Source organism: Pezoporus occidentalis, unplaced genomic scaffold (assembly GCF_034315485.1).
Source record: "Pezoporus occidentalis ecotype Australia unplaced genomic scaffold, CSIRO_AGI_Poc_V1 ctg3, whole genome shotgun sequence".
NCBI classification, from domain to species: domain Eukaryota; kingdom Metazoa; phylum Chordata; class Aves; order Psittaciformes; family Psittacidae; genus Pezoporus; species Pezoporus occidentalis.
In genome coordinates, this window is record NW_026914940.1 from 15,552,366 (window position 1) to 15,567,562 (window position 15,197).

Genomic DNA, 15,197 nt, shown 5'->3' on the forward strand with positions numbered 1-15,197 from the left:
GAAAAAATTGTGTCTGTAAGATCAAAATATTATGGATGAAGCTCATCTCAGTTTTCTTCAGCCATCTAAAAGGTGAATATCTAGTTTACAATAGTTGTCTAGGTTTCACTCCAGTTAATCAATAAAGATAGGTCCTTCCAGAGCATGATTCATTCCTTTTCAAGAAAATATTCAAGAAATAAGTCCCCACAAACTATATAAATTTTAGATAGCTTAGACAAAATGAGATAAATTCAATGTTTTAGGTATGCAATCAATCCTAAGAGCTTTAAAAGTTCTCAAAATGGTAAGCTGCTGTCCAGGGGGTAAATAAGCCATTGTTACCTATTTAAACAAATAATAATAATAGATGCTTGAATTTCAGTTTTGTCAAATTGAAACATACCTATTTACAGAAAAGAAGGTGTTATGGAGTAATGTTTCTTTCAGGGTTCCGTATTACATAACAGGTACATCATATTAGTGTTATTTATTATTATTGTAGATAGTATATACTATAATTAATATAACAGCTTTCGCATCTTTTAAGTTTTCATGTTTTCTCTTAATTTTTATATCCGATTTTTTGTATTATTATTTCAATTATATAGTTCCATTTGCTCAGTCACTCTTGTTAATAATTATGTGCTGCAGGTAAGCAATTCTCTACCCTTGCTCATGTCAGTAAGAGTGCCTCTTCTAGTGGTTTACACATAAACCCATCACTAGCCTTATTTTGATGTCTAGTCTGCAGTGCACCTATATATCAACCCCCAGATTTGTTAGCTAAAGTGATTTGATCCTTATTTGGACTGGCTAATAATATTTTAATGAGTTTTCCAAGGGCAGATTGTATAGATTACACTTAATGATCAGGTTTATATTTTATCAGGTTTTGTTAATTTTGAAGCAGATATTTTTTGTCTTCAAATTATATTTGCCATGGTTTGTTATTAAGAAAATTCTTCTCAAACACTAAAAAATAAAGAGAGTAAATACATGCCAAATGCACAGACAACAATAACCCACAGAAAACAGGAATAATGAACTGTTCTAAAAATCAGAATTTACCTTCTTGTGACAATCTCAGCTGATTATCAGATGCATTACAGTATTTCACAGATGATTTAATAAAAAATAAGTATCTTGGCACAAAAAGAGGATCTATATTCTATCTATCTCCACTACTGGCTGCACCATATTTCTTCCTGACTTGAGGTAGCAGTTTTATTCACTTGAACTTAAATTGGTCATAAAGCAGTGGACTCAAAGCCCCTTACGTGAGCATACTGCTGTTTTATATTAACCGCTTTCTGCTAGCAGCTCCTATTTGTCAGTGCTTTGTCATGCCTCAGGCATGCTAATCACCTTAAAACTCTTCATAACATATTTTATTTCAAACATGATAACTTTTGGTTACCTTCTCAGATTTTATCTGTGTTTTATTAAGAAATACTCAACTGACAGTGAAAAAAAAGTTACCACAGGTGATCTGTGGAGCTTTCTCTTTTCAAAATGACTGATTATAAGTCACATATTTGTTCATTTTCTTGTGCTATGCTTTTAGAGAAGAAGGTGCTTCAGACAAAACTGGAGGCAACAGCAATCTTGAAATACGAAACGCAGAAGCAGACCTTTGAATTTTTCTCACTATACTGTATAATTGCTGTGAAAATATTTTATGATAACCCATTACAACACAAATATAGCTTATTAATTCTATTTTTTTAGATTTCCCAGGATACAGCTCTTGATGTGATTGTTAAGTTACACTTCAGCACTTGCCTGAATTTTCCATATACAGTTTGCAACTTAATTCAAAATGGGAAATAGCAGTGGAAGTCCCAAGGACCTTTACTTGGCTGAATGGCAAAATCAGATGCATTGTATATGAAAATTAAGTTTAAGAAAAGTGCAAATGTGATAAAAAAAAAAATCTGGATTAAATTTTTTAGTTATCTTTAGCAACACCAAAGAGAAGATTTGACTGCTGCTAAATATTGTTTTAAAAATAAGCAGATCTAGTAAAAGAAAAAGTCAATGTTTAATTTGAAGGAAAAATGACGGATGTAATTTGGCATCTCATGGTTCCTCCTAAATTAAGACAAAACAAAAAAATCAGAAGTGTCTCACAATTTTAAAATTACTTTTGTTTGAAACTTTAATAAATAGAAAAACGTTTTCTTTAAAAAAAAATAATCTTTTCTTCTTGAAAAGAGTATGACAAGATCCTTAGCCAGGTGGAACTTCCTTGCTTTTTTTTTTTTTTCTTTAGGTCAGTCAAAAAAAAAGGGCAATTTGAAGACATTACATTTTTAATAGAATATTTTCAATGTTTTAAGGATGTATGAGTTGGAGGAGTTGTAAGTGCCTAGCTTCATCCTTTGTAAAAAAATATACCAGATACAGATATTATAGAACATATGGTGAATAAATACAATCTAGTAGCAACACATTAGACTATTTATCCCCAAATGTCTAACCTGGATAATGAACTAGAACTGGTTCTGTTACTCTTTATAGCTGTTCTAGTACCTACACATATCTAACTGCTTCTAATTTTCCATCTTTATGGTCTGTAATCCATTTTCCCCTCCTTTGTTAGCAATGGTGATAAAATTAGGATGTAAATGTTTGTAGATACTGAGGCCAAAATTAATCCAAACAGTTATTTTTTTTTCTTTTTTGCAAGTGTAAACGCCTGTGATGGGAACATGTTTCACAGACCGTGCAAAAATAACATTCTTCAATTGAGTTGTCCTAGTAGCATGACTTCAAAAAATCACTTTTGTGATTCAGTATATGTATTCTGAAAAGTGTTTGCTACTTTGGATGGGTTGCTTATTTATTTCACAAAGGTAAAGATGCACTGAATGTTAATGTCCTTAAGAAAAAAATAAATATTCCAAGGTAAGTAAAGGGTAAGTAAAGGAGTACTGTTTCCAATTCTGGGCTCCCCAGTGCAAGAAAGACAAGGAGCTACTTCTGAGTGTCCAGTGGACAGCCACAAAGATGATCAGGGTCTGGAGCATCTCTTTTCATGAGAAGAGGTTGTGGGAGCTGGGCCTGTTTAATCTAGAGAAGAGGAGACTGAGAGGGGATCTCATTAATGCCTATAAATATCTCAAAGGTGGGTGCCAGGAGCAGGTGCCAGACTCTTTCCAGTGGTGCCCAGTGACAGGACAAGGAGCAATGGCCATAAACTAAAGCACAAGAAGTTTCACCTCAACGTATGGAAGAACTTTACAGGAGGGTGGCAGAGCATGGGAGCAGGCTGCCCCGGTAGGTTCTGGAGTCTCCCTTTCTGGAGACATTCAAAACCTACCTGAAAGCATTCCTTTGTAACCTGCTCTAGGTGGCCCTGCCTTGGGATACCAAGGATACCCAGAGATCCCTTCCAACCCTAAAAATTCTGTGATTCTGTGATAACAGAGTCTTAGAATAAATTCGTAAAATGCAATATATATATAGCAAGACATCTAGAACTGTAAAGGAAGATATTGCGGTGAGAATTTAGCTGTGAATTGAGTGGTGGTGAACTGAGAATTTTAAAGTATATTCAACAGCAGAAAAATGGGTTTGTTCCCTAATTACTATAATCTTTTAATGAATATATGTATGTTTGTGAACCTTCATTGTCTCCTTCATATATATATATATATATATATATATAACTGCATTTATTATTCATTTACTGCTGTAATGGTATGAAAAATAACTTTAAATAACAGAACAGATAATCATTATATATAATTTTAATTTACTTATATTTAAAACAATAGAATAATGTATTTTCTTCTCTTTCTCCCTTTGTTTTTTTTCCTGTTTTGCTTGTCCTTTCTTATTCTGTTACCCTTTCTTTGGACGTTGATGTCTCTTGCTTTTGCTCGTTCCTGCTTCATCAGTGGTTTTTGGCCAGTTTGTGTTTTTCCAGACATCACTCCATGATGTAGTTGAAGTATATGATGGCCCTACTCTGCAATCATCTTTGTTATCCTCTCTCTCAGGATCTCATTCAGGTATCCTTTAATAGAACTCTTATTAAAATGTTATTTATTTTTATAAACCTAGAATGATAGTGAGGTCAGGAAAAAACCCCAATCTATTAGGTTCAATTCAGGCAAAAACATTAAATCAGAATTTTTAACTAAAAGCCTAAGCACTCAATCCTCATTGCATTAATGAATTAAATGAAGTAAAATTGAATCTATATTTTTAGATTTTTTTTTTCCTTCTAGTACTTATTATAGTGAGTGTTTTGGGCTTCTTACTCTGTGCCTTTATGATTTTTATATAGTGAGCAATCTGAAATGGTTATTATATATTTTAAAGCAGTATATGTTTGTAGCAAGGTAAAAACATATAGGCTATGTGTGACTCAATTGAAAGAGGGGGTTTGTTTTTTTTTTTGTTTTGGTAAAGGAAACAAACAACAAATATTCCTAATACCTGAGATGGGTTTTGTCCCCCTTTTCTAGAACAAAGTAATACAGCCAGTATAAAATACTGAAATTGCATGTATCTTGCAAAGTGTACTGAAGCAGAACATGGGTTTAGGAGGATTATTTCTATGTGCAAACATGTTGACATGTTGAATGCTTCTTTAGTAAAAAGTGGTTATGATAGCTTTGTATTTGCTTTGTTTGAGTAGGTGAATCCCTTCCATTGAGCTCAGGTAACCAGATCACAATTAGATTTACTTCAGTTGGACCGATAACAGCTAAAGGATTTCATTTTGTTTACCAAGGTGAGACAATCTGGAAAAATGTGTACATTTATTGTGTCGATCACAAATTTTAAATCATCAGAGTGTAATAGACTGAGAAGATGAAGGAAAATAATAGCCTGTTATCCATATCATAGCTGTCACTATTTCTGCATGTTTTGAAAAGTGTTTAGGACCATTCTTTATATCTGTATTTTAAATTTTAAATGAAATATTTAAGAAGCATAAGAGTGGTTTCAAATTTAAGAAGACAGTTATATGAAGCAGCTGTTTCTGTTTGCTGATCTAATTGACTAATGAATGCTAGATCCATCTGGTTGCTTGAACTGGTTTATCTCTCAATTTTAATATGAATAACTGTTATTAGCTGTGAGTGAATCAGTGATCTTACTATTATTAAGATGCTTTTTCTTGGTTTACATTATTTGCCATATACGTCAGTATTTGCAACTGCAATTCATTATTTCCTTAAATTTAAATTATGAGCTGATGTCATGGTTTAAACCCAGTCAGGTAATTCGTTCGCTCACTTCCCCCCCTTTCTTGCCCTCCCCCTGCTCTCGGAGGGACGGAGAGGAGAATCGAAAAGAATGCAACTCCCACAGGTTGAGATAAGAACAGTTTAGTAACTAAGGTATAACACAAATCACTACTGCTACCACCAATGATAATAATGATGAAGGAAATAACAAGGGAAGAGAATACATCATCTCACCACCAGCCGACCGATAACTCGCCACCCCAGCCCGACCAAGCTCTGACCGATACCTCCTCCAACCCTGCAGTCTCCCAGCCCTTCCGGCTAACTCCCAGTTACCTCCTGGGCATGACGTGCTGTGGTATGGAATACCTCTTTGGTCAGTTTGGGTCAGGTGTCCTGTCTCTGCTTCCTCCTGGCTCCCCCTCCTCCCTGGCAGAGCATGAGGCTCACAAAGTCCTTGGCCAAACCAAAACATCCTTGTTATCAGCTCTGTTCCCGAGCTGAAAGTCAAAACACTGCACTGCACCAGCTACCAAGAAGGGGAAAAATGACTGCTACTGCTGAACCCAGGACATTATCCACCCCTTATTCCATGCCATTCACGTCATGCTCAGATCCCACATTTTCAATATACCATCACTCTTATCTCGGTGGACTCTTAACTTAGTGCATGGACCAGTCCCTATAAAGCTGCTGCGTCCATCTGTTCCATGTCAGGCTCCATCTCTTGTAACAGTCTTCCAGAGCAGGAGAGACTGTGTGCAGTGTTCACACTCGTGAATAACTTGGGCAATAGTGTCCATTGCTAGGTCCACCCCTTGATCATGAGTCCATCTCTATGTTGCATCTCTGCTCTGATGGCCTGAAGTGCCATAGGCCCACCAGGCTTAAAATAATTCACTGTCCCCTTCAGCAGTTTCTGCGGCTTGTTGCTGGGGACTCCATACAGCTGCCTTCCATCGCCGATGCTTCCAAAGCACTGGAGGGGCCCAGTGGACTAGATACTTGCCCATACTGTCCCACACACCCTGCCACTCATGACTGTCCAACCTTGGGGAAAACCTCTTGGTCCCCCTATATTGTTGTCTAACCCCAGACAAGACCCAAACCTGACTCTGCTTAACTTTTGAGATCAGACAAAATGGTTGTGGGTAGAACACAGCCTGTGTGTGTGCCAACATGCTGATCCCCATCACAATCAGCAGGCAGGTCCCAAGGATACCCAAAGGCCATTCAAAACCTTCAGAACTCTCAAACGATGCTGCTGTACTGGTCACTGGGGCTGGTGTAGCTGCTGTACTTGTCACTGGGGCTGGTGTAGCTGCTGTGCTTGCCGGCCCTCCCACCACCAGCTTCTCTTTTCCTGAGTCCAGCTCTTCCTCCTCTGCCTTGCTGGGAAATGCTGCGTGGTCTCCTGCATCCTCCTGGGGCTCGGCAGGCGGCTTCCGGGGGATGCTCTCGGCCGTCGCGGGGCTGGGCTCGGCCGCGGGGCTGGGCTCGGCCGCGGGACTGGGCTCGGCCGCGGGACTGGGCTCGGCCGCGGGGCTCGGTTCCTCCGCGGGGCTCGGCTCCTCCGCCGCCTTCTCCCGCTGCTCGGCAGCCGCCTCCTTCCTCTCCTCGACCGCCCCGACCTCCTCCACCGGCAGCCGTCCCCTCGCGGCCTCCGGCCCCGCTCCCGCCGCCGCTTGGTCCCCGGGGCCGCTCTCCCGGGCCGCTTCGGCTGCCGCCGGCTCCCGGGGCCGCTCCCCCTCGGCTCCCCGCAGCCTCACGAAGATGGAGAGTAGGGTGAGGGCCAGGACGGTGAAGAGCAGCCGGACGGCCAGGTACAAGTCCAAGGCCACGTCCGTCCCGCCCTGCTGCTGGAGCCCACCCGTATTACAAGCCATTGCCATAAAGCACAGTGAGACAAGAACCTTAGCCCAGGCCCCACACTTGATAAACACTAACACAGCAAATACCGGCTCTATGTAAGTTACAACATTCTGAAGCTGTGAGATCAAGAAGAACAACTCTGAGAGCCAATAAATCAGCATTGTGACGAGTGACTATTAATCCAGTCAAATCTGTCGTTATCTCAACCCTTCGTGCCCCACGTTGGGCGCCAAAAAGAACTGTCGTGGTTTAAACCCAGTCAGGTAATTCGTTCGCTCACTTCCCCCCCTTTCTTGCCCTCCCCCTGCTCTCGGAGGGACGGAGAGGAGAATCGAAAAGAATGCAACTCCCACAGGTTGAGATAAGAACAGTTTAGTAACTAAGGTATAACACAAATCACTACTGCTACCACCAATGACAATAATGATGAAGGAAATAACAAGGGAAGAGAATACATCATCTCACCACCAGCCGACCGATAACTCGCCCCCCCCAGCCCGACCAAGCTCCGACCGATATCTCCTCCAACCCTGCAGTCTCCCAGCCCTTCCGGCTCACTCCCAGTTACCTCCTGGGCATGACGTGCTGTGGTATGGAATACCTCTTTGGTCAGTTTGGGTCAGGTGTCCTGTCTCTGCTTCCTCCTGGCTCCCCCTCCTCCCTGGCAGAGCATGAGGCTCACAAAGTCCTTGGCCAAACCAAAACATCCTTGTTATCAGCTCTGTTCCCGAGCTGAAAGTCAAAACACTTCACTGCACCAGCTACCAAGAAGGGGCAAAATGACTGCTACTGCTGAACCCAGGACAGCTGACAATCAGAATACGCATTTAGAAGTCCACAGGAATAGATGTAAATATTTATCTGACACAGAAAACATTACTTTTAAAACATGTATTAGCTGAATATTTCATAGTTGTATTTTAAAGCCATTTTAGAAAGGTTTCAGTGTGGATTTTATGCATTGCTTTTAGTCTTGGCAAGATTATCAGTGTTACACACTTCTAAATAAAAGCTCTGACATCAAGAAGTATGCGATCCATATAACAAAAATTAATTTGGGGATTGTGAAAATACTCTTTAACTGGCAAATAACCAGTGTTTCTTCCAGTCATTTTGAATATTTGTGGTTCAAAATCTATATTTGTCCACCAAATCTAAAATGAGGAACCCACAGTTCTTTGTATGTTTGCAGCTGTTCCAAGAACAAGCGCAACACAGTGTAGCTCTGTGCCTGAACCAAGGTTTGGAAAAAGGATTGGAAATGAATTTGCAGTTGGGTCATTGGTTCTTTTTGAGTGCAATCCAGGCTATATCCTCCACGGGTCAACAGCAATTAGATGTGATACAGTACCAAATGCATTGGCACAGTGGAATGATTCACTCCCTACATGTATTGGTGAGTTGTTAAGGCTCTCTAATAGAACTAATTACCACCTAAAGTGCAGACCATTCTCTCCAGCTGAGAGTGTTCCTTCTATGTTATCTGTACAATATTTTATTCTTGCTTACTTTTATTCACTTTCTTCTTCATTCAAGGTTTTTATTCTCCTTTCTATTGTAACCTTGCTGTGACATTTCACAAGTTTCATGAACAAACTCTGCTGCTATAAATTACATGCTAGCTTCTGTTGCTAACATCAGTGACAGTGCCTGTCTGTCCCTTAATCAAGACTCAAAAATATGAGTTTGTTCCCTGAATGCTTGCAAGACTAAGATGCTCTCAACTTGCAGATGTCTAATGAGATATTGCAGGCTATCATAAAGACCACTACTATTTTAAAGATTTAGAAGTAGTTGCACTAAAATTTCATTGTTTGTCAGAAAAAAAAAACAGTACTATTTCATATCAGAAATTACACTTTGCTTCGAGTCATAAAAGATTAAATTATCAGAATTAAAATTTCAAATTAATGTGCATTCATTGACATTTCTAAAGCTGATTTGCACCAATTGGAAATCTGATGATTGTGCTGAAAAGCTGCGCAGTAAAGAGATAAAATTTGAATGGTACATTTTTCCATAGGTTTTTGTCAAGGGCAGATATGGCACATTTGCATATTAAGTTTTACTAGAGTTTGGCTTGTTTTTTTTTAATATGGGAAAACCTCAGTTGTTTATAAATGAATTAAAATTGGTTATCATTTGCATAAATGTTCTTGCAATGCCACCGAATTTTCCCACCTGTAACATTTGTTGCAGTACTGACTGCATTATACATTAATTTTATGCAAACTGGATATATTAAAAACTGTTCATTTTGAAGATCAAGACATCTGAAAAACTCCATTCCCAGTCATGTATGAGTTAAAGTTACTTTACTTTTCCTGATAGAGAACAGGTTTTTTTATAAAAATTATCCTAACTGTTACAAAAAGACATTATGAGCATTAAGTACATAAGAAGAGGTTTACATGAGCGGGAGGAAAGGGAAACAGAGAACATTTTTTTCGTCAGGTTGATTTTGTATCTTTTGTGCTAATAAGCATGGTAGAGTCTGAATAGTTTTCAATAAAATACAAGCTTTTTCTCAAAAATACTAAGCTCTTGCTAGAGAGCAAGAGTAAGTACACTGGGGCAATATTAATAAAATATGATTAACCAGCTATTGTACACAAATAATGTTTATTTAGACTGTTTCAGGCATAGACACAGAACCACAATTTATATATCAACAAGAAAATGAAGTATATACTTAATTTATTCTCAGTGATTACAGATTTTGTACTATTTACCCTCTTTAAATGTATTCCTTTTTTTTCAGATATGACAACTCGACATAGTGTTGAAATAATTATTTTGATCATTGATCACAATATATTATTGATATTTTAGTATACAATTCAGCTTGTGGAAGACAAAGCTATTTGTCTCTAGGCAAGCTGAACTGAGAAGGGGTTACAGGTCAAAATTACTGTGCCAGTAAAGGTGATAAAAATATATATGAGGTGAAGTTTGCATCGAACTAAATCAGTTTAATAATTGAAGTCGTAGACATGACCATATTAAATTATCTTAACTCTAGTGAATGCTTGAGTATTTCCTTACAAATAGTAGACATCAATTGTTCTGTCTGTTCATCCTTTTATGAGTAATTATTGAAACATTTTAAGTGACACTGACCTTTAGTTTAGCCATGTAGTTCCCAACAGATTCTATCATTTATATACCACACAAAATGTAGCTACAGTATTCTGTATTAAGATAAGTTGCATTCTCCTACCTACTTTCTAAATCTTCATATTTATATCTAATGAAATCCATTCAGAACTTAGTAGCACTGCATAGAAGAGACACATTAGCTTCTAATAGTTTTGATAAACCATCTCATTAATCTTTTCCTTCAACTTCTTAAATACAGAATATCTTTATCTAGATTAAGCTGTAATATTCTTTGTCCCTGTTAGAATGATCTAGGCAAGATACATTCAAGTTGAATATTCAGAAGATAAACTTGGTGATACTGACTGCCTCTGTCCTGTTTCACACATAATACTTTTAATAGGAGGCTGGAGCACCTCCTATATGAAGACAGGCTAAGAAAGTCAGGGCTGTTCAGCCTAGAGAAGAGAAGGTTGCTTAGAGACCTCATAGACACTTCCCAGTATCTGAAGGGGGCCTACAAGGATGCCGGAGATGGACTTCCCATCAGGGACTGTAGCAGTAGGAGTAATATGTTTAAACTTAAACAGGGGAAGTTCAGGTTAGATACAAGGAAGAAGTTTTTTACTGTGAGGGTGGTGAGACACTGGAACAGGTTGCCCAGAGAAGTGGTAAACGCTCTATCCCTGGCAGTGTCCAAGGCCAGGTTGGACAGAGTCTTGGGTGACATGGTCTAGGGTGAGGCGTTCCTGCCCATGGCAGGGGGGTTGTAACTAGGTGTTAAGGTCCTTTCCAACCCTAACTATTCTATGATCCTATTAATCTATGGGCATGGATACGGTGAGTGCAGTCTTGCAAACACATACCAATTTGCTAACTAATGTGATAGATCCATAGTTTGTAATGGGTTAATTCACACACACAGTGAGTCAAGCAGTTGAGACTGATGCTATTAATTATTTAGAAAACATCATAGCAGCAATATTAAGAAAGAACATACCATTTTTTACAACATGTTTTGATCTTTAATACTAATACAATACATAATTGTTCAAACTTCATTCTTAACCCCTAAAAGTAACAGACTGGCTTTAACTTTGTTAAAGGTCAGATAAGTAAGGGAATTATGAGCATGATTCTGCCGGGTAGAAAACTAGCAGGAAGACATAATTTTCATTTTTTTGAAATGAAGGTTTTTGAGGTACAAGATTTCATTTTCCTGAGGCAAATATAAATTTTTTAATGTGCCATAAATTTAAAAGAAGTTTTTGGCTATGGTATGCTGAGCATTGTGTAAGCTTTTATAATAAGTGTTCTCACTTCTGAAGCTTCATACTTCTTTTCTTGTCTTATACATTTCCTTCCAAGTGCCCTGTGGTGGAATTATGACAAAGCGCAAAGGGACCATTTTGTCTCCTGGTTACCCTGAGCCTTATGACAACAACCTGAATTGTGTGTGGAAGATCACAGTACCAGAGGGAGCTGGGATTCAAGTAAGTATACTTGCAATTTGCTTGTTGTTGTCACATCTAAGGCTGTTCCTCCTGATGCAAGAATATGAAAAGATCATATATTCATACATTTTTCTATCTCACTAATGATTCTCACAGTGGAATTTATTACACATCATTTTTATTCCAACAGTTGTTAAAAGTTGTAAGAACTACAGAAATCTTAAAAGATACACTTGTAACTTTTTCTGCTTAAAAGAAAATCACCAATACTTTAAAATTATTTATTTCAATATATCAGTGACTCCTTGTAAGCCAGAGGAAATCAAGAGGCTTTCGTGTAATTTTTTTTTTCCCCAAAGTGAATAAATCTCCTCTAACAGAGTGAAAGTAAATGGGTTGTTTCAATGGACAACTTATAAGTGTTTTCCTAGAAACTCTTGTTATTTACTCTATAGTTATGGAATCTCATCGTGGTATAAAGATGCTCCAGTATGTTTCAGCATGAGATGGGAATTCCTCCTTTAATATACTGGCAGAATTCTTATTTACTTACTTAAATTAAGAACTTCATGGAACACATAGCAGCAAAGCATCCATTAAGCTAAGTCCATTAACAATAATATTTAATAACTTAAATCAATTTTGAGATTGATTTTGAGGAACCCTACGTCATTTAAATGGTTGACTAAAGCTATAAGGTTTCTTACACAATCAGTAACAGAAGTTAAACACTAAGGGGATAGTTCAGAGGATTTAAATTGCACATTAATTGACTTCCTGGTTTAGGCAGTCACTGTTGCTTTTTGGAAGTATCTCTCATCACAGACTGATTAAATTACTAACTCTTTTTAAGTTAGGTGTCTAGTCTGCATGATATTCTTTTTCTCCAGAGTCACAATGAAAAGAGATACTTGTTTTTTTTTCCTAGTCCTCCCAATTTATTTTTTTTCCCCTGAACTAGTGAAAAGCCATCCTTCCTTTTTATTGTCACTAACTGAGTAAGTCATTCACTTATACTTCTATAAATGTAATGAGAGCAGGGCAGTTTCAGGGCGTACCCTGTATTATTTTATCTCTAGAAAGTCTAATATTGTAACTAAAGCAGGACAGTCATGAAATGTGATATTCATGATTCATCCTTTGAATCTTATCTGATTTTCAGGGCTATATGTGGAAGATAAAGTCTCAGGTATAGTAAACTGAATACAGGATCAGTAAGTCAGAAGTCATTGTATCATTTTAACAGCATTATTTTTCACAACTAAGCTTTGCTTTATAGCTACTAATGACCAAAAAAAAAATGGTCATCAGAATTCTTTTTTCAGTTCATAGGAAACAAAAAGCTAATATACATATGTAAAAATGTAATTGCTACTGTCAAAATCAGCTACTTGAGGCAGCATTTGAAAATATGGACAGATTTTGTCCAACCTGAGAATATGTGCAAGTGTGGATATTCAAGATACTGTGGCAGCTAATGCTTTCGTGTTTACGTAAATGCATAAAATATCTGGACATTTTTACTGGCCAATATTTATTCCTTCAAAGTAAAAAAGCCACTTTCCAACTTTAAAGATAAAAAAAATGTATCACCAATGCATATTTCTCTATGGAATGTATAGATGGAATTTTAAGCTATTTAGGTATAACACTACCGATGTGTATGATTATGTTGTTGAATTTGTTGAAACTATGATCAGATGTGAATGCTGAGCTGTCTTGTATTAAGTTGAGAAGCAGACATTTAAAAGTAGACTTAGGTAAATATGAAGCGTGCACCAGATCTTCCTTCAGGCACCTAACTTAAATACCTTGTATAAAGCAATTAATCTACCATAGTTCCTTATGAAGTTAGAGCAGAAAGGCACCTCGAGTAGGTGATTCAAAACATCTACTACAGACTCTGGCTCCAAATCACTGCTTGAAGGTATGTCTATTGACTACATGGGGAGGTTAGAGCAAATAACATCAGTTGCAGTAAAACAAATGTTTTAAATTACGTGGTTTGTGACAAATACAAAAACCATGGTCAGCAGCAGTCTGGCCCTGGAAACATAGTCAAAACATCTGATAATTTGAATTTTGTTCTGAAAGTTTCCTAGGTGCCTGCACTTCCAATTCTGTATGTCTTCAAAAATATTTCTGACAGAGAGAATCCCTAAGTTTCATCTAAATACCCTGTGAACCAAAAAATAAATAGCCATGCCTTACAGTTTTCTGAAAGACCAGATCCACTGGGCCTCCTCCAAGTACTAAAACATGCTAATAGTAAGGGGCTTTCCATTGCTTCACTTAAAAAAAAAAAATAAAAATCATCTTTTGCCTGTAGTATCTGACCAATTCCTACAAATAAGTACAGTGTTTAAGACCCCCATCCAAGAAATAGGTAGCCAAACTGAACTTTCCTTCTATATAGAAGGTCCAAGTCATATATTTCACCTAGAAAAATAACTTCATTACCTAGTTGTACTGGAACTGGTGCTTATTTCTTCTGTTGAAGCTATTCTATTTTGGAAAAAATAAAAGAATAATTAAAGGAAAAGAGCACTAAGAAGCAGGATTCTTTAACTTAGTGTCTAAGGTAGACCTTTTTGAGAGTGGTTGGGGTTTTATCCATGCTACTGTCACTCTTTAAATGCTTTTCATTAAACAGTTATTTCACTAAATAAAAAGAAAACCCCACAAAAAACCTCCAGAACCTTTCCCCTCTAAAACAGGAACAGGAATTTCTCTGTTACGTGGAGAGTGTTATAACTATAAGAGAACAGATATATCCTCCCTCTTGCAGTCTATCTGCTTACGACTCTACATCTCCTTATGAGTGAAAGGATATTATCACCTCTGTAAGGAAGTAAGTGAATGTTCTGCCATTTGCTTTTAGCATGCTAGTGACTGCCTCTCCTCAGGAGATGAGTCAGTGATGAAGCTAACCAAACAAAGGAGGTTGCTCTTACTTGGAGGCAGAATTGAACATGGCAAGACAGGTGAAGAAGTGTGCATCACTGTGGGACTGTTTTTAGCTCTGGATAAACTAGAGAGAATCACAAAGAAACTGCAGTAATTGACGATACCATTTTGTCTTCCCCTGAGACTCCTTCTAACATGGGGATCATTCTATACCTCTGTGACACACTTGTGAGGTGGGCTGATGCCAACCTCATGAGGTTTAACCATGCCAAGTGCTGGGTCCTACACCTGGGTCGGAGCAATCCCAGGCACAGCTACAGGTTGGGCAGAGAAAAGATTCAGAGCAGCCCTGCGGAGAAGAACTTGGGGGTGCTGGTTGATGAGAAAATGAACATGAGCTGGCAGTGTCCACTTGCAGTCCAGAAAGCCAACCGTATCCTGGGCTGCATCAAAAGGAACATGACCAGCAGGTCAAAGGAGGTGATCCTGCCCCTCTACTCTGCCCTTGTGAGACCTCACCTGGAGTATTGTGTGCAGTTCTGGTGTCCTCAACATAAAAAGGACACGGAACTGTTGGAACAAGTCCAGAGAAGGGCCACAAGGATGATCAGGGGACTGGAGCACCTCCTGTATGAAGACAGGCTGAGAAAGTTGGGGCTGTTCAGCCTGGAGAAGAGAA

The 15,197-nt window shown here is 38.2% G+C and overlaps 1 protein-coding gene across 3 annotated transcripts in view; it reads left to right on the plus strand.

Moving 5' to 3' along the window:
- Positions 1 to 15,197, plus strand: part of CSMD3 (CUB and Sushi multiple domains 3) — a 578,676-nt gene that overhangs the window by 452,954 nt on the left and 110,525 nt on the right. For all 3 annotated transcript variants that reach the window (XM_062627150.1, XM_062627151.1, XM_062627152.1), the window contains 4 exons: positions 3,885 to 3,998; positions 4,631 to 4,726; positions 8,251 to 8,454; positions 11,526 to 11,650. In XM_062627150.1, coding sequence (XP_062483134.1) covers positions 3,885 to 3,998; positions 4,631 to 4,726; positions 8,251 to 8,454; positions 11,526 to 11,650 — 539 coding nt within the window. The remainder of the gene's footprint in view (positions 1 to 3,884; positions 3,999 to 4,630; positions 4,727 to 8,250; positions 8,455 to 11,525; positions 11,651 to 15,197) is intronic.